Source organism: Oreochromis niloticus, unplaced genomic scaffold, assembly GCF_001858045.2.
Source record: "Oreochromis niloticus isolate F11D_XX unplaced genomic scaffold, O_niloticus_UMD_NMBU tig00007262_pilon, whole genome shotgun sequence".
In the NCBI taxonomy this organism is placed as follows: Eukaryota; Metazoa; Chordata; class Actinopteri; order Cichliformes; family Cichlidae; genus Oreochromis; species Oreochromis niloticus.
This window is the reverse complement of record NW_020328451.1, coordinates 4,405-26,120: the sequence shown is the minus strand read 5'-3', so window position 1 is coordinate 26,120 and position 21,716 is coordinate 4,405. Positions and strand designations below refer to the sequence as shown.

Here is a 21,716-nt window from a genome sequence, read left to right as displayed (position 1 = left end):
TGATGCAAGCCAGATCCTTTTATTTAGCAAAAATGTGATTAATAGTTAAATATTATTGTTGAGGGGCACAGACAGGACTCCACAAGCACACACACATTTAAAAAAAAAATTAAAAATTAAAAAAAAAATTGCCTCAACAAAAGGGCACTTTGGGCACCCATCAGGAAAGGGGCGGGTGCTCAAGCCCCTTCTGCCCCCCCTCTGCACGTGCCTGACCTGCAGTGTGGGAAACGTGTTTTCCTACGATGTTTGCTACCGTACAATCCCTCCTGCTCTGTAGTAAAATCAGCAACATTTGACCGTCCTGTTGCTCCCATTGAAATTTATATAGCCTATTTAAAATTTTACTCTGGCTGGGTTCACTATCTGAGCAATGGCAGCGTCCACCCTCTGCCTCAGGTCCTCAGGTGACAGGTTCCCGATGTCCTCGTTCAGGTTTACATCCAACTTTTTGATCAACTCGTCAATGATGACCTTCTGTCTCTCCATTTATTATTGTGCTATCTACTGTACAATATAAAGCGCCTTGAGGCGACTTTTGTTGTGATTTGGCGCTGTATAAATAAAATTGAATTGAATTGAATTGAATTAAAATCTGAAACTGAACATTTTCCGTAGCCTGCTGTTTTTACCACTGTCCTGTTTGAAATGGATACTAACTAGCTAACTGACTGAATGCCCATTAACCTTATAACTCTTGTGTGTGTGTGTGTGTGTGTGTGTGTGTGTGTGTGTGTGTACAGAGAGACAGCCAGGTTCATAATGGAAGTTTTTTCAAAAAAAGGAGCCACATTCAGGTAAAAGTGTAAAATCAAATAATCCGTTAATCAAGAATAATGTTGGATCAGTGTTTCAATATTTATATCTTTTATTAGATGTTCTTGTGGTTTGGTTATTTGCCTTTTGGTTGAAAGTACACTGAGAGAGGACTTTTTGTTAGTGATCTTAATAGTATTTTTTCATATTAATGTAATTTTTTTTATCTAATTGAATACAATCTATTTGTGTATGATTGTCAGTCCAAAGAGGGAGAGAGGAAAGAGGGGAACATGAGGAGAAAGTACAAGGTAAGGAAGAACCAGGTAAGAAAACAGACAGGGAACAGTGACAGGCACAACAGAAACTATTAACCTGATAAAGAGAAAAAACCTGATTTTACTCACACAATCTGGAAGTTGTGTCTCCCTATATTAAAGCTGCTATACAGAATCTGCAAAACAAACTGGGTTGAAACATTTTTGACCCTCTTTAACAACATTCCAACATAACGTGATAATTTATTGGGGAAATTAAAATTAATGATATATTTTTATGTGGTTCAGCCACAACTCTACTAAAACCTCAGCCAGTAATAGGTAGGCCAACTTTTGGACCATCTAGTTGTCTGTGTGAATGCCGCAGTACATACATCACATTTGCGCACTATCAGAAAGTGCCAAACAGAGCCCTGGTGGAGTGAGGAGCTGTAAAGAAAAGCAGAGTGCTCTGTTTATATTCTAAAAATGTTTAAGCTAGCTTGTTTCAAAGATTCTGTACTGCAGCTTTAAATGTTTTTCAAAAGCACACATACACATCTCCAAAAGTTGATTCTGTTCATCTGGATGTAGCGTTTTGTGGGAGAAAAGTTTCATCACTCATCCAAGTGACTTTTTCAGTCTCAGCTGACTGCAGGTTTCCCCAATCTTATAAACAGTACATTTGCATAGTGACTGAAACCAGCCCACTGAAGGAACAATGGGCTGGGAGGTCAGTTCCTTAATCTTAATCACACATACACTTATCAGTTATTCTCAAACTTTTTACAGTGTGTACCACCTGATAAAAATGTCAAGCTCTCCCAAGTACTACTATGAAAGCATGAAACTCATAAATCTTACAACACAAAATTAGTATTAGTAAATTAGTAAAATTAGTATCTGCAGTAACGATTTTACCACAGGTAAAGTTGCCTCCATTTTTATATTTTTTTTTATCAATATTTTGTAATAATTTGCACAGAGATGGTAAAATTATGATGACTGATAACGAAGAAGAAGACAACAGATGACGAGGACAGGGAGGAACATGGGTTTAAATGCACAAAGGAGACAGTCAGAAAGAACTCAGGACAACTGGAGACATTTAAGGATGCAGGGACTGACAGAGACAGGGAAGAAGTCTGATCGTGACGAGTAAAGTTTATCTTGCCTGGCTGGGCAACTCTGTGGGTGCTCAGCACCCCCAAAGCTCTGATCCTAGAATCGCCCCTGTATTTTTCTTTTCTTACATTTCTCCATACTTGGCCTACCCGGGGTTGAAAGTCTCGATACATGCACGGCGTTTTGGCGGGTGCACCAGCTTCCACGTTATGCAACGGTTATTTTGAACAATGAAAATAATAAAATCTAATTTTATTTTAATATTTCAAGATCACAATAATCTTCCAATTTAGTTCTACAATTTAAAAAAGTAGCGCGAAGAAAAAATACACTTCAAATAAATACTTATCATTTATTGTCCCAAGCCATGTGGAGCCGCAGTATAAGGATGAAAGAGCCACATGCGACTCCTGGTCTATACAGACAGTAATCCCCTCACATATGTGATGAGTACTGCAACGCTGAATGCAGTAGGCCACCGCTGGGTAGGTGAGCTGGCAGATTTCAGGTTTGATGTCAAATAAAGGCCGGGGAAGGTGAACACTGATGCAGACTCATTCTCTTGGTTTCCACTTGACATTGACACCTCCCTCACAAAGTGTACTGAAGAGCTGACGAGAGAGGCCATTCAGGCTACATGGGAGGGTTGTGAGTCTGCAAAGAGACAAGATGCTGCATATGTCGCTGCCCTGTGCCTAACATGTCCAGCCAGAGACACTTGTGAACATGTCACCATTGCAGCCTGTCACAGTGACCTGGTAAAATCCCAAAGGAAGGATGCAACTATCAGTTAACTTATCAAACTGAAAGAAACAAAATCAGTAATAACTAATGATGGCAGAAGGAGAGCCAGTGGCTCTGTGAGAAAGCTTATGCACGAGTGGGGAAAGCTTCATATGGAAAATCAGCTGCAACATCGTACAGCAGCTCAGAGAAAGCAGCTTGTGCTGCCAGCGCAATATCATCTCCTAGTGCTTAAACATCTCCATGATGGGTCACGCAGGGCAGAGAGGGTCATTCACTTGGCATGGGACCGTTTCTACTGGCCTCTTATGAACAGGGACATTGAGGCATATGTGACCAGAAAACGCCCCTGCATTAAGCAAAAGAAACCAGTCAAACACATCAGAGCCCCAATGGGATGATGCCTCTCCACATCTGCACCACTCGAACTTGTGTCCATAGACTATATGGGGGGGGCTACGACTACATTTTGGTAGTCATTGACCACTTCACCAGGTTTGCTCAGGCGTACCCCACAAAAAACAAGTCTGGCAGAACAGCTGCAGAAAAGATTTTTAATGACTTCATCCCCCAGTTTGGATTTCCAAGATGGCTACACCACGACCAAGGGCGGGAATTTGAAAATGACTTATTTACAACCCTACGACACCTGGCTGCAGCTGCTCACTCAAGGACAACACCATACCATCCAAATGGCAACCCAGCTGAGCGATTTCATTGGACATTTCTTCAAATGCTAAGGACACTGGAGGAGAAGGCAAAGAGCAGCTGGAAAGAGCATCTGCCTCAGATAGTACATGCATACAACTGCACCAGGCACGAGGCAACAGGCTTTTCACCCCACTGCCTCATGTTGGGTCGACACCCCCATCTCCTAGTAGACTTAATTTTTGGCCTGTTAGCCAGAGATCGGACTGAAACACCTCAGAGCAATGCTAAAAAGTGGGCTTTGTGGATGGAGGAGGCTTACCGTATTGCAGCTGAGAACAGCCAGCACTCTAGTGCAAGGCGTAAGAAGAACTATGATCATCAGACACAGAACACAGTCACTCTCCAACCTGGTGAGACAGTGTCCTGGTCTGTAACATGAGTGAGAGGGGAGGACCTGGAAAACTGAGACCTTGCTGGGAGTCAAACAACAAGTGAGTGACAGTCCCATTTACAAAATGTGTTCAGAGACGTAATGTGTTTACTTCATAGAAATCTCCTACACCTCGTGAATGACCTACCTGTTGACCACTGGGGGACCACTTCCACGTAGAGGGAACCAAAAGAAAAGAAGTCATCATGTTGGGAGACGTGACTGGATGGAGACACCTGAAAGCAGTGACTGTGAAAACTCTGAAACAGCCAGAGTACAGTAGTGGCTTAGAGTATCACCACAAGCTCAGCATCTAACAGTGAATCTGGACCAACATATCACACAAGTAGTTTGGTATTTAAGTGACTCAGAGGATCAAGGACAGGAGCAGTGAGAAAGGTTATCCTCTCATCACGGTGAATTGTGTGCGCCTTATACAACAGGACAGCAGGAGAGAGCTGGACCATTTTTTGTGCCCAGGTATTTTGTGCAAGTGAAGCAATGAAAAACTCACAACTGCATTTCTTAGTATGACAGGACAGGATGATGACACTGAGGCGCTTAAGAGAAGAAATCCAGATCCTTTCACTTTCAAGGAAATTGTGACACATTAGTAGAAAAAAATAATCATTAATAAATCAATATCAGTGACATAAACACACAGGAGATGCAGGATGAGTTATCCAGATTCATTTAATAATCAACCAATAAATTTAGATTGTCCAATTAATGTTGCTACTAATTCCCTGATTGATACATTTCTTTACATTTGCCCATTTGTTTGTTAAATTGATTCATAAATAATTAATTGATCAAATTAAACTCCAATTCCTGCTAGCTTTGGCAAAGCTGAGCATGTTCGGTCTGTTGTGTATACAGTTGTGGCTCTAAATACAGACTGAAGTGGCAAAGTGCGCAAAAGCAAATTTTGTACCACTGACAAAACATTAGGCCACAACTGTATTCATAACTCAGGCTAATAGTAGCAACAGTTTTTAACCCAGCACAAGCTCTCTAAGAAGACGAGGAAAAACTCCTCAAAAACTTGAGAAGAAACCTCGGGAAAGGCAATTCAGAGAGAGATCCCCTTTCCACGGATTGCTGGGGGTGGGTGGGAAATGTATGGAAAATACAATGGCAACAAGACTAAAGACCGGGTGGAAGTTCCACTGCAATCTCATGGTCCACTTGCTCTTGTGGGGTGCTTCCAGAGGGGCGGGCCCTGTAAAAATGATAGAAATGATAAAAACATGGACAGCTATGTGCCATAGCTTTTGAATGTGACCGAATACTTCTTTGTTAGAGCTCCTGCTCTGTAACCCTGTTTTACTTGGCATCAGTACGTCATTTGAGCCAGGGATGATTCTGAACTTCCTCTAGGGTGAGACGGTCTTCATGGCTCTGACAGTAACAACCCAACAGAAAACACTTGCAATCTGTTCAGAAATACAAAAGTGGGGTTCGAGTTTATCACGTTGGTGTTTATATAAGTGTGCATTAGCGATACAGATAAAGACAGATAACACAGAAAACAGAATTTTCAAGCCTTGTAATGCGACAGGTTAAAGAATTAACATTCAGCTTACCCTCTGAAATGTCAGTGCGCATCTCAGATGTGTTGTTGTCATCAGGGATGATGTGACGTACCAGCCAATCCATCACCGTACCCAGCTGCAAAACTGTGACGCAGTCTGCTGTGGTGGCATTAAAGTCCTGCCAGTTTGGAGCAGGTGATTTGGTCCCTAAAATCCAGAGAGAAATTATTCATGGTAAGGAATTCATGTGGGCACTAAGCGTGTGGGCACTAAGCGTGTGGGCACTAAGCGCGTGGGCATTAAGCGCGTGGGCACTAAGCGCGTGGGCACTAAGCATGTGGGCACTAAGCGTGTGGGCAGGCAAGGACATTTAAACAGTGAGGCTGACGACCTACCATTTCTTCGTGTGATTGCTTCTGGTGTAAAAGTGACTCCAATGCCAAAATCGATGAATCTGACACATTGAAATGCTGGATGATCAGGCGATGTGTCACACACAATATTGTCTGGCTTAATGTCTCGATGGAAGACACCCTTGGATTGCATTTCAGCGGCTGCATGTACCAGCTGTCTCATTATGACCTGACAGACAAATGAAAAATACGTTCAAATAATCAGATTTACATTATCCATTAAGGACTGCCATATATGTTATCTTGCCACTCGCTGACCTTAACCTCCCTCTCGTGCACAAAGGTTCTTCTGTTTGCCAGGTAGGCTTCCAAGTCTATGTTTTCTTTTGGCCTTTCAAAGACCATAATGAGTTCGTCTTCCAAGTCATACCAGTCGATTAAAATGGGGGTCACATTGCTGCTTGTAGCCTCTGGTCCTGCCCCCACTTTTATTAGCAATGCCACCTCCTTGGGAATCTTGGTCATTTCACCATTAAGAAGCTTGAGAAACAGAACATCAAGGTCAGTGTTCAAACATTAGGCTGTTTGAGGTACATGTTGGGAGAAAACAACAGAAAAAGACAAACATTTCTTACCACTGGTAGGTAGCTGACTAAAACATGAGCAACATGCTTAATCACCACCTGCATTACAGAGAAAATGTGTTTTAGAAAAAAGAGAACAGGAGGAACTCGAAGAATTGTAAAGTGCACACATAAGAAGCCATACTGGGAAATTGTCTTCTCTGCGTTTTCCAAAGAAGACAGTCCCAAAGCCTCCTTCACCCAGCTTATCCTGCTCTTTGTATTTTTCTTCAAAGTCCTCTACAGAGAGACAAAACAAACACAGGGGTTGTGATTAGTTGTATGTAGGAAAGCTGTCATTGCCTCAATTTACACATTCATACAGGCTTTGTTAGAAGCTTCCTGGTGATTAGCAGATGGATACCAGCTAAACTCTGAGAGCTTGGGAAAGAGGCTCTATCACTGCAGGTGTGGTGTGTACTTCTTACCTATACTGTGACTTTTGTATGCGCTGGGCAAAGGTGTATCTGCCTCAAAGACGGAGCAGCTGGCCTCCTCCTGTGAGCTTGATGTCTTGCTCTTTTTACTGCGTGGTTGTTTTGTTCCATCGCTGCTTGACTTTCGTTTGCTGCTCTTCTTTCTGAAAGCAGCTGGAAAACCAAAAACCAATTAGACCTCTGAACTCCACACAGGCCTACAGATGATCAATAACTAGAAAACAAAACATAATCTCTCTGAATGTCTCACTTACACTTCTCCAAGACAAGATGGCTGAGGCCTGGGGTTGGACTTTTGCTGTCCTTGCTTCTTTTGGAAGCTTTTTCCAGTCTTTCTGTGGCACAATCTTTTCGTTTGGAGCTCTTGATTCGCCCATCTGACGTCCTGTCCTCTATCCTGAGGAACCAGGGCTCAGTGTGGCGGTCTGCAGTTTGTACAAAGATCACTTGGTTACTACTGAATCAAAACACCTGAAGGAAAAGCCCCAAATTAAGATGAATTTAACAGGTAAAGGAGACTTTACTCACCTAGATATTTACGCACACCCACAGCACGTGGTGTGGTAAAGGTCAGCCAAGATTTTGACGACATGTCAGGAACTGGTTCAAAATTGTACTCTTTGTACTAAACTCACTTGAACTCTGACTTTGTATGCAGTTAGAACTATCACAAGACATTAAAACAAAACATGGGCATCGATGACATCACAGGAATCTAACATTCTAATCTATGCAAACTGTCTCCAAGGCTACAGAATATCAGATTAAATCATAACTAAGGAGTAAAAAGCAGCATCAGTCTTAGGGTGTACGTTACATGTTTGCCACTTTGGATGAGTGAGTGCAATACTTCATCGGCCTGTGTTGTAGCAACCTGTTGAACCTGCTGAGAAACTTTTCTTTGTCCACTCTGCCCCAAACTTCACATGCTCCATAAAAGTCGAGGCCTAGAGACCTCTGCATAGTTATTGCAATTAGCATTAGGTTATCAGTGTCATCTGATATCCATGACATTTACAGTACAGTACTCACACATGACATAGGAGGGAATAAAATTTAGATTTTTTGACATAAATTTGATCATATGAAATTGGATTTTTTTAAACTATGAAATAATGTAACTTTTTCCTTCCGTCGTACTTCAGAAATATAATATCTTAAGTTTTGAACATTTTAAAACATTGAAGTTTGCTCGTTGTATTTATAAGATCCAACATGGACGTGCTCCACAATCATTGATCAGTCATGTTAAAATCCATTATCAGTGGAAAACAAACCTGATCCTCTACTAGAGGTGATTGTGCAATACCTTTTAGACATAACGCTCAGCAAACAGTTATTATCAGTTACAGGTAGTGAGATTTGGAGTGATATTCCAGCTGTAATAAGAGAATGTACTACCTTCAACACATTTAAAACTCATCTCAAACAATGGCTAAAGAGGAATTTGATTAGTGATTATTAATTTTATATTAATATGTGTTATCTTTATTGTTGTATGTTTTATATTTATTGTTTTATTGTACTATGACATTTCATGTTGTAATTTTATGTTTTTGTGGTCTGGACTAGATCGTTCTACATTGTCTGATGGTGTGTTAAATTTCGTGTTTATAGATTTTGTCTGACCTGCCAGGGGCGACAGATGAAGGGTAGCCTTTTGGCTAACTGGCATATTTACACTGATGTATTCATTAACATGCACTGTCACCTTTAAAGAAATAAGGAAACTGATTCAATGTAAATTTAAACACACACTGACTTACTGCTGAAAATACTCAATCGCGGAAATGTGAATCTGTGGCTAAAGATTACTGCTGTTGTACCATTAAACCAGTCCCAAATCAAATATGCAGATCCATCTGCTGAGGCAACACCTTGCAGACCTTTTTTTTAACTAACATTTGTGTTTGTGTTTTTGGTCATATAGTCTAAATGATTTTTCTAGTCTTTCTGTGGCACAATCTTTTCGTTTGCAGCTCACAATGGAGCGGTTCACAACCAAGTGTGACGCGTCAGGAATTAGAATCAGCACCTCCAAGTCTTAGGCCATGGTGCTCAGTCAGAAAATGCAGGAGTGCCCACTCTGGTTCTGGGACGAGTTTCTGCCCCATGTTAAGGAGTTTAAGTATCTTGGGGTCTTGTTCACGAGTGAGGGGAGAGGGGAGCAGGAGATGGACAGATGGATTGGCGCTGTGGCTCCAGTGATGCGGCTCCAGTGATAGGCTTAGACTGTGTGCATATTTGATATAAGGTCAAAAAGTACATATAGGTGTCCATTTAAGGATCATATGTTAATGTTTAAATAACAAAATAATTTTAAAAATCACAGCCAACAGGGGAAAAAAAAATATCAAAAATGGGTTTGTTTTAGAATCTTTGTTTCTTTTTTTGATGCTCATCAGGGAAAGCCAAAAGATCCCTCAGAGGGAAGTTCCACGAATGGTGGCACTATTTTCTGGATAACTGATTAGTTAGTACGTAGTGATTTTATAACTGCTGGTCTCTAATCTGTATTATGAACTTTCTTTGCTCACGTAAATATGTGTGTTTTCTGGGCCAAGTAACTCTTATTTGGCACAAAATGATCCCTATGAGTATCAGCTCCTTCAAAAGGGTAGTTATTAGAGGATGGTGATAAATTGGTCATTAAAAGCTATAAAGAACATATAAATATAACAGTAAAATGCAACATTTTTACAAACCAAGAGATTAATGCTGCAGAAAATAGTTAATCTTGGGGCTTAGCACACCGAGTGTTGAAATAAACATTTAAATTAAAGTTAACCTATTTTAGGTCAAATTGCTGCAACTCCTGAACCACTGGCACAACTGAAAAATTCAAACGGCTCCTGAAAGCATCAACTCTGTGCTTTTTCAGTGATATAAGGGTCATTACTATAAGCCCAGGCAGGTGCTACATCCAAATTTTGGCAAATAACACAGAAAACAACACAGCAAAAACAAAACTATAAAAACATGGTTGTGTGTGTGTTTTGTGTAGGGCTCCATCACACTCACTAACTCTCTCTTCTGTCAGCCAACCTCCAACCGTCTTTTTGGGGTTGCTGCAACACTGTGCCTGGGATTACTGTAATGACCCTAAAATCACTGACAAGCACAGAGTCACTGTTTTCAGGAACCATTGAAAGTCTTTCATTTGAAATGGTTCAGGAGTTATGGGAGTTACAGATGTTGAAAATGTTGCAAAACCCCTGTCTGAGGCTATTGACAGGTGCTGCTGTTTATTTCTAAGGCACAGTGGCATATTAGAGCTCTGAAATTTTAAATAGATCTAATTAAACATTGGAAATCAATTTAGTCTGTCAGCAGAAAAGTAAAATTAATTTGGCTTTCCGTGCCAGTTACACACTCCCCTTCTTATTCCAAATAAGCACACCCTCCAAGCAGCAACTATCACACACATAGCAGTCATAGAAAAAAGTGTGTTTCAGTGTTAAATGTAGTGCAATTTACAGTAAATTGTCCACCACAAACCTTAGTAGAGTTTAAGTTTTGGTAGAACAGTCAAGCTGTGCTCATTAGTCTAGCATAGAAATTTTGTAATTTCTTTTTAATTATTAGATCAGATAATTTTAGTGCTATTTTTGTAATTCCATTAAAAAATGCAGTTTGCCAGTTAGGTAATCAAATAACGATCAGTTACAGCTGACTTACAGGCCAGTCACCTGTCAGTCAAAGTGGCCATGCCCTTACCTACCATCACTGTCCAAATGACCCACCATACAGTTGTTATGAAGTTTGAAACTGTACTGTACAGGGAAAATTATTTCTTGTACCAGGTTGTAGGTGTGCATTTTAATGGTATTTAGTGGAGGATTTTAAATTGTAAACTGTTGGTTACATAGCCCATTTCTACTCTACTTCAGCACTCAAAGCTCACGTAGAGCTCAAACTTCAGAGACGAACACAAAGGAGATTTCCTGCATCTTTGAACGGCTGACAGTGACTTTAATAAAGTAATGGTTCCATGGGGTCATCCTCTATGGGGGATTTGGATTAATAAGAAATTTTCTGCAACAAAGAATAGCAGGTACAATCAGTACAGTATTTTTTATCTGAACACTGAATAAGACATGATCCTGTCACATTCACATATATTTTCATACTGGTTATACCAGGTAAAGGAGCTAAGATATCGTCAGTTCTGATAACAGAGAGTCTCTTTCATTTAAACCATTTCTGTTCACGTTTTAATCAAAACATGAAAAGTGTTACTATTTAATGTACCTGTTAAAAGACTTTGTGTCTTCTCACTATGTTCACAGGTTGAACTCTGTTGACGTCAAGTACCAGATCTGGAAGCTGGGGGTTGTGTTCACAGACAATGTAAGTAATCAGAATCAGTCAGGAGAGCGATGTCTGGCTCCATCATGTGGATTCCCTGCAGAAGTTCTTAAGCTCTTTTGTCTTTTTTGTTTATATCAGAGTAATTTCATAGGAACATTTTTAGTTTACCTCAACTTTTTTTTTCTAGTTCCTGTTTAAAAAGTTTTAAAGTTGCTTATGGCATTTAACATCAATAGCAGTAACGGCATCATATGACTTGTTGTATCGGCCCATAACATTACAGGGAGTGCAGAATTATTAGGCAAGTTGTATTTTTGAGGAATAATTTTATTATTGAACAACAACCATGTTCTCAATGAACCCAAAAAACTCATTAATATCAAAGCTGAATGTTTTTGGAAGTAGTTTTTAGTTTGTTTTTAGTTTTAGCTATTTTAGGGGGATATCTGTGTGTGCAGGTGACTATTACTGTGCATAATTATTAGGCAACTTAACAAAAAACAAATATATAGGGTCCTTGTAAATCTCACATTTGATGATGGACCACAGGTTCTCAATGGGGTTCAGATCAGGTGAACAAGGAGGCCATGTCATTAGTTTTTCTTCTTTTATACCCTTTCTTGCCAGCCACGCTGTGGAGTACTTGGACGCGTGTGATGGAGCATTGTCCTGCATGAAAATCATGTTTTTCTTGAAGGATGCAGACTTCTTCCTGTACCACTGCTTGAAGAAGGTGTCTTCCAGAAACTGGCAGTAGGACTGGGGGTTGAGCTTGACTCCATCCTCAACCCGAAAAGGCCCCAGAAGCTCATCTTTGATGATACCAGCCCAAACCAGTACTCCACCTCCACCTTGCTGGCGTCTGAGTGGGACTGGAGCTCTCTGCCCTTTACCAATCCAGCCACGGGCCCATCCATCTGGCCCATCAAGACTCACTCTCATTTCATCAGTCCATAAAACCTTAGAAAAATCAGTCTTGAGATATTTCTTGGCCCAGTCTTGACGTTTCAGCTTGTGTGTCTTGTTCAGTGGTGGTCGTCTTTCAGCCTTTCTTACCTTGGCCATGTCTCTGAGTATTGCACACCTTGTGCTTTTGGGCACTCCAGTGATGTTGCAGCTCTGAAATATGGCCAAACTGGTGGCAAGTGGCATCTTGGCAGCTGCATGCTTGACTTTTCTCAGTTCATGGGCAGTTATTTTGGGCCTTGGTTTTTCCACACGCTTCTTGCGACCCTGTTGACTATTTTGAATGAAACGCTTGATTGTTCGATGATCACGCTTCAGAAGCTTTGCAATTTTAAGACTGCTGCATCCCTCTGCAAGATATCTCACTATTTTGGACTTTTCTGAGCCTGTCAAGTCCTTCTTTTGACCCATTTTGCCAAAGGAAAAGAAGTTGCCTAATAATTATGCACACCTGATATAGGGTGTTGATGTCATTAGACCACACCCTTCTCATTACAGAGATGCACATCACCTAATATGCTTAATTGGTAGTAGGCTTTCGAGCCTATACAGCTTGGAGTGAGACAACATGCATGAAGAGGATGATGTGGACAAAATACTCATTTGCCTAATAATTCTGCACTCCCTGTATAAGATAAAATTCTGGTTATTGTGTCTGGCAATTATGTCATATAAAAATATTGGGATAAATATGATGATAAATATGAATGATGGGTGAGAGCCATTATTCATAAATGAAAACAAATGGAACACCTGTGAAGCTTCTCAGGAGTGGCCAGCCTACCAAAATTACACCAAGAGAGCCTCGACATACTTTTTTGTACCCAAAGCTAATACTGGGATGTCTGGTATGCACTGCTTCACTTTCTTGGCTGTGGGAAGTTGCTCCCATCACATTTGTCTGACTAAAACTTTGTTCTTTGCTGTCTGTAAAGAGCAAACACTTCCATTTATGGACAGAGAGCTGTGAGTCAGTAGTTTTAATCTCGGCAGTGTTACCCTCAGGCAGTAAGAAGATTACTTATTTTGTCCGCTTCTTTTTCAGGCATTATTAAGTGTTTAGGAATAGCAACAGTGGAAGTAATATAAATAATTATATGTTACTAACCTGAGCCTTTACTGTGATTTAAGCTCAGTTTAAGGCTGTCTTTGGGCATTACCTTATTTGGCTCCAGGAAGTCAAGCCAAAATTGGTGACCAGGATAAGGGCATTTGGAGTATCAAAATCAGGACACTTTATTAATCCCTAAGAAAATTATGCACTTACAGTTTCTCCAAGACAAAAACAGTAACAAACTAAAGTAAAATAAATAATACAATATGTTACAAAGTTTACATTTATAAGAAATAGCTTTAATAAATACAAATATCTCACTTATAAATATCCAGAATATTAGATAATATTAGTAGAAAACTGGGATACCAGTTTCATGATAGCGGTGCCTACCTACCTTACCTATGCAGCACAAGCTGACATTGATTAGCCAGATTAAAAGAGACAACTTTGTGACATAGTAAAGTTTAACCAAAGATGTAGCCATGAAACAGAAATGGAACAATTATGATGAATTTAAATGTTGGTAGTGTAAGCCATTACTTATACATAAACACCTGTGTCATTAATGCATGTCAGTGTGGGTCAGGGGTGAAAGATAAGTGTATCGCAAAGCCAAACATATGACCATCTTGTCAGTGATGAGAGACATGCCAAGTAAAGACTCAGCTTAGATGAGAATGTTTTCTGCTGCTAAGCCATCTGAAAGAAATACTATATAAGGGCTCTATGGTATTTTCTGAGGATAAAAGGAAGCCTTCTGTCACCCGGAAATTTCAGGACACACAAACACACACTAATCCCCTATAGTCAGCCACCCATTGCATTCCATAGAGCTCTTTTGTCTCCTATTAGGGGCTGAGGGTGGCAGCTCTGCCTGTCTGTAGTTCAAGAAGGTGACAGGTGCTTAGTGGGATGGAGAGATGCACTAATGAACGGCAGTGTCCTAGCAAGATTTGTCTCCTTCCTTACAATAAGGCTTATAGTAGCAAAAAATGGTCAGATGGTGCTTTCTATGTGAAATCGGAAGTTGGAATTTCCTGAATTTTTTCCCGTCCCCTCAGGGCAGATTTCCAACTCTGAACATCGCATCAGCCAACAGCCTTAATCAGCCCAACTTAACCATCCAATTTCCTGCTTGTAAATTCAGATAAAACTGAGCTTATTGTACTTGGCCTTAAAAATTCCACGAAGCATAGTGCCTAACCAGATACTAACTCTGGGGTAAGGATATATGCATATTAAAGAAAAATATAGGACTGCTTTCTTTGCACAACATCTCTAAAATTATAAAATATTCTGTCACAGATTGATGCTGAAAAACTATTTTGTGCATTTATTACTCCCAGGCTGGACTACTGCAATTCATTATTATCAGGATGTCCTAAAAACTCCCTGAAAAGCCTTCAGTTAACCCACAACGCTGCAGCAAGAGTACTGACAGGGACTAGATATAGTATATTTCTCCCATATTAACGTCTCTTCATTGGCTCCCTGTTAAATTCAGAACTGATTTTAAAATCCTCCTCTTCCCATAAAAAAACTTAATCATTACTTATTATTAAACTCTGTCTATCTTCCACAGTGTGCCTTTTATCTACAATAATACAAAAAAACAAGCACAAACCCCAACAATCATATGACCCTCCTATGAGGAACCGCTCTGGGAAGGAAAAACTCCCTTTTAACAGAAGGACACCTCCAGCAGAACCAGGCTCAGGGAGGGCGGCCATCTGCCACGACCGGTTGGGCTGAGGGAAGGAAGACAGGACAAAGACAGAGAGCCAGAGATTAAAAATAACTAATAATTAAATGCAGAGCGGTGTATAAACACAAAGTGAGAGAAAAAGGTGACTAAAGACGAAACAGTGCAACACGGTAACTAGGGGAGGATTCATGGTCACCTGATCCAGCACTAACTATATGCTTTATCAAAAAGGAAAGTTTGAAGCCTAACCTTAAAAGTAGAGATAGTGTCTGTCTCCTGAATCCCAACTGGAAGCTGGTTCCCCAAAAGAAGGTGTACTGTACTGTAAACTCTCAATCAGAACACCTAAGATGGGTTTAGATGGGTCTTCTTGCATGAAAGTGAACTAAAATATACCACCAAGGCAACGAAGCAGTGGCGGAAGAAGAAGCAGCACATTAGTTGTGCTGCCTACCATGGAGTGGCCTAGCCAGTCTGCAGAGCTCAGTCCAATAGAAAATCTGTGGAGGGAGCTAAAGCTTTGAACTGCCAAGAAGGAGCCAAGTAATCTGAAGAATTTCTGTAAAGAGGGGTGGGCCAAAATCTCTCGTAAGATGTGCAAACCCGTTGATCACCTAAAAGAAATGCCTTATCACTGTGTGTGCCAACAAGGGTTTCTTCACCAAGCGCAAAGTCATATTTTGGTTGGGGATTAACTATCTGTTTCACTCAGTGATATGCAAATCAATTCATAACTTCAATGAAATTTTAGATTTTAGGTTGATATTCTTTCTCTCTCCATTAAAATGTAACTACCATAAAAATTAGAGACTGTTCGTTTCTTTTCAAGTGAGAAACTTCAGTGGTAGTAGAAATTGAGTAGGAACCAAATAATTGTTTCCCTCTGCCATACATATTGACAATGATGATAACTAAGCTTGTCAAAAACAAAAGTTTGGGGCCTAATCTTAAAAGTAGGGTGTCTGTCTCAAGAACCCAGACTGGAAGCTGGTTTCATTGGAGAAGAGTTGGTTAGAGCTGAGGGCTCTTCCTCCCATTCTACTTTTGGAAACAAACCAAATGTTAGCTTACATTCTGACACTGAAGTGCTCAGTTGGATTAATATGATATTATGAGGCTTTTAAAATATGATGGGACCTGGACCATTCAGAATTTTGCATCTGTCTAGGCTTTGTTTTTAGTATTTATAGCCTTCTCTATAGGGACATACGCTCTTTGGATGTAATATAGAGAATGTAACTGAATAGCAAAAATACTCCTTTAGAAGTATTATAGTAGATAAAGCAGATAGCCTGCGGTTTTCATATCTATTGTTGTATTCAGTGTAATAATGTGGACCGGCATGTTTAAGCTCCACCCTCTGTGAAATTCTAGGGTTAATCATTGATGCCTTTGGAGATCTGAGGGATCAGCAGGAACAAGTGAAAGAAGACATGGAGGTGAAAACACACACAACACTTCAATGCAGTTTTTTACAACTGAGGCATATGAACATGTAAAAATATACGTTTTGTAGTTGTTTTGCATAGCTGTATCTCCAACAGGGGCATAGATGAAGATTGCCAATAGGTTACAATAAATGACAACCACTTAACTATCCCGTGTTTCTCTTGCAGACCAAATGTTTTATCTGTGGAATAGGTAATGACTACTTTGACACCGTGCCACACGGCTTTGAAACGCACACTCTACAGGAGCACAACTTAGCCAACTACCTGTAAGTACATCTGGAGAGTGTCTGCATTTCTCTGTGTCTTATTGTACCTTTTAACACCTACATCATCATAGATCATCACACCTACATAGTACACAGTCTTTCAGGTCAGTTAATGAAAGATAGGTGCCCAATCTTGGGGTACTTGGGGCTTGGTCCCCAATCTCAGGTAGATGTGATGATATCTATGATATTTGTCTTGGCTTGTTTTGTACCACAGCATTTGTGTTACACCGAGGTGCATTTCCACATTATTATCCCCAGTGTTTGGACACTTCTTATCCAGTTACATAAATTTCAGTGTGGCATTACTCAACTGTAACCACAGTTGCTACCATGATACTACTTGGATACTTTGGTAACTGAGTAGTAATAACTTGGAAATGGCCACATTACGTTCTTGAGCTGTAATAGAAAATACAACCAAAATTTCAAATGTCTGTTGACTTTAACCCTAAATACAGTACTGTGTCTCGAGCCAGCCCTCATTTTTAGGTATAATGCTTTATGTAGAAGTTTCTTAAAATTGTTGTACAGTCCAAGCTGTCATTAGGAGAGAGGTGGGGCAAACCCTGGACAGGTTGTTAGTCTCTCAGAAGACAACAATTCACATGCACATTCACGCCTATGGCCAGAATCACCAATTAATCTAACAAACATGTCCTTTGAATGTGGCAGGAAGCCTCAGAGAACCCACACAGGCAAGAATACACAACTGCCTCCAGCCAGCAAGTGCTACTGTAACATCTGGCACTGATGCTGTGTGACTGATATATGCAATGATAATACTGTTTGTGTTTTCTAACAACTGTGTGTGTGTGTGTGTGTGTGTGTGCGCTTCAGATTCTTTCTGATGTATCTCATCAACAAAGATGAAACAGAGCACACAGGCCAGGTAAAACACCTTTCCACTCTCTCTGCCAGTAACAGTTTTTTAATGGCTGCTTACATTGTTAAAGCCTCAGTATGGAACATTGAAAATCACCTCTGGTCATATTTGTATGTTCGATCAAATACAAAGGATAACATTTCCTGTAATGTTTAACTAATTCCTAAACAAGGGCCTCAAAACAAACTTGTAATCAGTTTGTATCTTATGTGATTAAAGCAGAATACTTTATAGAAGTTTTTCATAAATGTCTTTGTAGTAATGAGGTTTGTTTAAAACTAAAAACTGGCCAGTCTCCCATTCAAGATCATTTTGTTGGATATATACTGATGATATTCCATCATGGGTGCTATTTCTGGATCACGTTCCAGAAGTCCTGTTTTGACCACTTGCTCTGTGAACCCTGAGATTACACTGTGGACATTCACAGAATCGTCACTGGGAATGAGTGCTACAACAGGGCAGTTTCAGCAGTTTTCAGTCAAGGAATCCAAAGTCTCCAAGCTAAACAACAACGTGTAAGGTGTGGTGAATGTTGAAGGCTTGCCTTTTTCATACACTGAAGGAGACCCAGGCCCAATCATATAAGCACAACTCAAGCGCTTTCACACTATTGACATGTTAGTTTATGCCGCTCAGTCTGATTTACCTTTAATGCCTGTTGTGAATGCATAAAATGCAGGGCTTTATGCAGGGGCTGATTGGCTGGTCACTGATCAGGGTGGAGAACATTGGAGATCAACCAATTCCAGTCCATGGCTGGTCAGTGGGTGCATCTGTAGTGATCGTCTACTCTCCCTTTTGCTGGATTCCTTCTTTTGGTCACTCTGGTTTTCTTTTAAATTGTTTTAAGTTTTTCCGCTACTTCAAGTGCAGTTTTTAAAGTATAACTGGAAGCTTAAAAAATATTCTTAGTTAGCTTCTAGCATTCACTTCTGTGGTATGAGCTCAGGAGCTTTTAAACCCCAGCATATCAAATGATCAAATAATGTGTGATTCAGACAAAAACGGCTTGTAGTAAGGGATGAGAATTTATACAAATTTAGCAAATTCAATACCACTGTTGATGTCACTTATCAATTCTCTTATTGATTCTCATTGGGTTCTGATTGGCTCTGCTTGGAGAGTCACCATCTCTAAGCAGCATATCAAAGACATTACATCTGTGCATATTAATTGCATGTTTTGTGGTCAAATGTTTGTGCATGTTTAAAGCATTTCCCTGTTGTGATCATATCTGGGATCATTTTTCAAAATAAGTAACAGATTACAAATATTACCCAGAACACTTTTCTTAAAAGTAATATAGTATGTTATTTAATTACTCACCAGAGAAATTCATTTGTTGCACTACTTGTTATGTTACTTTTCTGTTTCTCCGTATAATGACCTGAAACACATTGTCTTATAATTACCATTTAACAATATAAACCTGAGGCTACAGTCCCACACACCAACACAAATCACTATCCCATTGAGCACACACATATGAGCTTTCTTGTAGTATTTAGGCATGAGCACAAAGCCGACAGCACAATGCAAAAATGAAAACCAGCACAAAGATACTTTAAAGTGATCACCACAGGGATTCTGCTTTAGAAACATGAACACATAGAAACGGACGCTGCACCCTGACTGCACATCACTGCCTTTGTTAGCTGTTGAAGATCAGGTCTGACTGCTGGGCTGGGGTCGGCTTTAATGGCACTCTGGGTTCTAGGCTAGCTTTGTTCATTTCAGTAGGTACCTAGAGGTTACAATGCTAGTACTAATTTCCATAATGAACAAAGCTGATGTGATAATTACACTTTAAATGTAACACACATGAAGCAAACCCTCCTTACCTCTTGCTCTCTGTCTTTAAGGAGTCTTACGTATGGAAAATGTACCAGGAACGTTGTTGGGAGTTTTTCCCCGCTGGTGACTGTTTCCGGAAACAGTATGAGGATCAGCTCAACTGAGTCAACCTTGGAGTGACAGACTCTTAACTCTGAAAGGCCGACTGCAGCCATCTGGCCTCTGCTTGTCCCTCAAACGTTTATTACTTTTCTGAGGAGGCTGTACCAAATGATGGGTTCCTCTCTATGCGTCATCTCTCCTCAAGTGGCCAGGCTCTTCAACGGGATGCACCCTGCCATTGTCATCCAGACAGTCAGCTCCACCCCCGACCTTTAGCACACTCTGCTTTTGAGACCTTGTACATAGAAAACTTCAGAAAATATGATGTACAATACATGACAGGTAGCAGGTCTAGAATTTTTTCACTCTGATGACTTCCTTGCTTCCTCTTATTCTATATTCAAAGTAACTTGCAAAAATACAAAGGATTAATGGATTGAGGGTAAAAGAAGAAACCTAAAGAATGTTTTACTTTTAATATGACCATGTCTACGCCCTTTCATGTTTATAATGCACGATTCATATAGGTACAGGTGGTGGATACAATAATCAAACAAGTTGACGACTTATTCTGGCAAGAAGAACTCTGCAGCAAATCTACACTTCAATAAGCTTAAAGACGTGCTGACCTGAATACGATGGACAACGAAATCGAACACAGCACCAAAGTGGAGACTTCAGAACAATCAGAAAGCTGAATGAAGCCCCTGTGCAAAGAGGAACATTTTCACAAACAGAGCTGCTGTGTTGAGTTGAATTACAGTTTGGTCCAAGAGTTTGAACAATGACACATGTTCTTCTCACTTTACTTACTTATACCACCATCACAGTGGATCTCAAGTCAAACAATGTAGATCACTAAATACTTGATTTGCCTTCAGCTACTGCTTGTTTGTGTTCTTCAGCCTTCACTTTTTTGTTCGGTAAATGAAAATGCTCCTTCGGGTTGAGATCAAGTGAGAGACTTGGTCATTGAAGAATATCACATTTCTTTGGCTTTAGAAAACCTTGAGGATAAACATATTTTCAAAAGCTAGCCACGTAGTAAACACCCTTTATCATTGTCAATTTATCATTGTCAGTAAAATCAAATAAAGTGCACACCACTGGTTACACTCAAGAAGAGGAAGGCAAGAATACATTTTGACAGAAAACATCGTCCATCCCGGTTCTGTATTAAGTTCTTTAAACAGATGAAACCTAGGCTGACTTGTACCAGAATGATGGGAAGAGAAAAGTATGGAGAACAAAAGGAACGGCTCATGATCCAAAACACACCATCCATCAAATGTGATACAGTGCACTGGCATGTGGGGCTGCCAGTGGAACTGGGTAGAACAGCAGAATTAATTGTGAAGTGTACAGGGCTGTACTCTGCTCAAATTCAGCCAAATACTGCAAAACTGGTTGGAAAGCATTTGTCAGAGCAAATTGATAATGACCTCACCACAAAAGAAACTGTCACGGGGTGCCGAGGCAGGCCGTGTGTAAATATAAATGGACCCAAGATGCAGACTGCTTAAGTGGTGAGCGAGCTTTATTAACCAAAGAGTGACACAAACGGAGATAAGGTGGACAAAAAACCAAACCTAAGAGTAAACTAAACTGGGAAAAGCTAAGCAAAAACAAACCTGAAACATGAAACGGAGATGCAGGGAGAACACAGGAGAACATGGAGGGTAACAACACAGACGAACCAGCAACTAACAGAGGCAGACACGAGGTTAAAATACACAGAAGGATAACGAGGGAATGAGACACAAAAGGAGGGCACAGCTGGAAGTAATCAGACCTGACGAGACAGGGGAAAAGTAAACTGAACACACTGAAAACAGACACGGACCTTCAAAGTAAAACAGGAAACACATACACGTAATGACATAACACACCAACTTAACACAGACTGGGGGACACAGAACATAGGAACATGAACCATGAAACAGAAGAGTACAAACACCCAAGATAACCAAAACCACAGAATAATAATAAACTAAAACATAAACACGGAGTCACGGACTCCGGATCATGACAGAAACCCAAGAATTTCTCAATATTCAAGAGATATTCTTCAACGGCCAAGTCAGTCCCCTGATCTTAACCCAGCAGTTTTATTTATATGTATTTTATTTATTAAATTAAAAACATAATGGTGAAAGACTCACACATGTGCAGTAACTGAAGGCAGCGGAAGTAATGGACTATGGTGGATCTCAAGGGAAGAAACATTTGGTGATGTCTGTTGGGTTCTAGACTTCAGGCAGTTA

At 40.2% G+C, this 21,716-nt stretch overlaps 1 protein-coding gene and 1 long non-coding RNA gene across 4 annotated transcripts; one reads left to right on the top strand and one right to left on the bottom strand.

Moving 5' to 3' along the window:
- Window positions 1–1,042: 1,042 nt before the first annotated feature.
- LOC109195283 (uncharacterized) lies at window positions 1,043–21,141 on the top strand. Of its 2 annotated transcripts, XR_003218213.1 has the most exons (6): window positions 1,043–1,067; window positions 11,201–11,261; window positions 16,325–16,389; window positions 16,567–16,667; window positions 17,508–17,559; window positions 19,419–21,141. It is a non-coding gene; the product is annotated as an uncharacterized LOC109195283 (long non-coding RNA). The 2 variants fall into 2 exon arrangements; XR_003218212.1 differs by lacking the exon at window positions 1,043–1,067 and having other exon boundaries at window positions 11,184–11,261; window positions 19,419–21,140.
- Window positions 4,639–8,790, bottom strand: LOC109194271 (serine/threonine-protein kinase pim-1-like). 2 transcript variants are annotated; one of them, XM_019347283.2, is made up of 10 exons: window positions 7,440–8,790; window positions 7,166–7,336; window positions 6,903–7,064; window positions 6,620–6,714; window positions 6,487–6,534; window positions 6,170–6,391; window positions 5,894–6,080; window positions 5,550–5,705; window positions 5,294–5,399; window positions 4,639–5,185 (listed from the first exon to the last, which is right to left on the bottom strand). In XM_019347283.2, exons 1-9 carry the CDS (start codon window positions 7,501–7,503, stop codon window positions 5,308–5,310), a joined length of 1,197 nt encoding a protein of 398 aa, XP_019202828.1. In that variant the 5' UTR covers window positions 7,504–8,790; the 3' UTR covers window positions 4,639–5,185; window positions 5,294–5,307. The 2 variants fall into 2 exon arrangements, with proteins under 2 accessions (XP_019202828.1, XP_019202827.1); XM_019347282.2 differs by having other exon boundaries at window positions 4,639–5,399.
- Window positions 21,142–21,716: the final 575 nt, after the last annotated feature.

Excerpts from the sequence above, each read along its gene's own strand:
- LOC109194271 (XM_019347282.2), bottom strand. The coding sequence starts at position 7,503 with ATGTCGTCAAAATCTTGGCTGACCTTTACCACACCACGTGCTGTGGGT. Across the intron at positions 7,337-7,439 it reads GGGTGTGCGTAAATATCTAG|ACCGCCACACTGAGCCCTGG; the intron begins GTGAGTAAAGTC and ends TACAAACTGCAG. Across the intron at positions 6,715-6,902 it reads ATACAAAAGTCACAGTATAG|AGGACTTTGAAGAAAAATAC; the intron begins GTAAGAAGTACA and ends GTCTCTCTGTAG.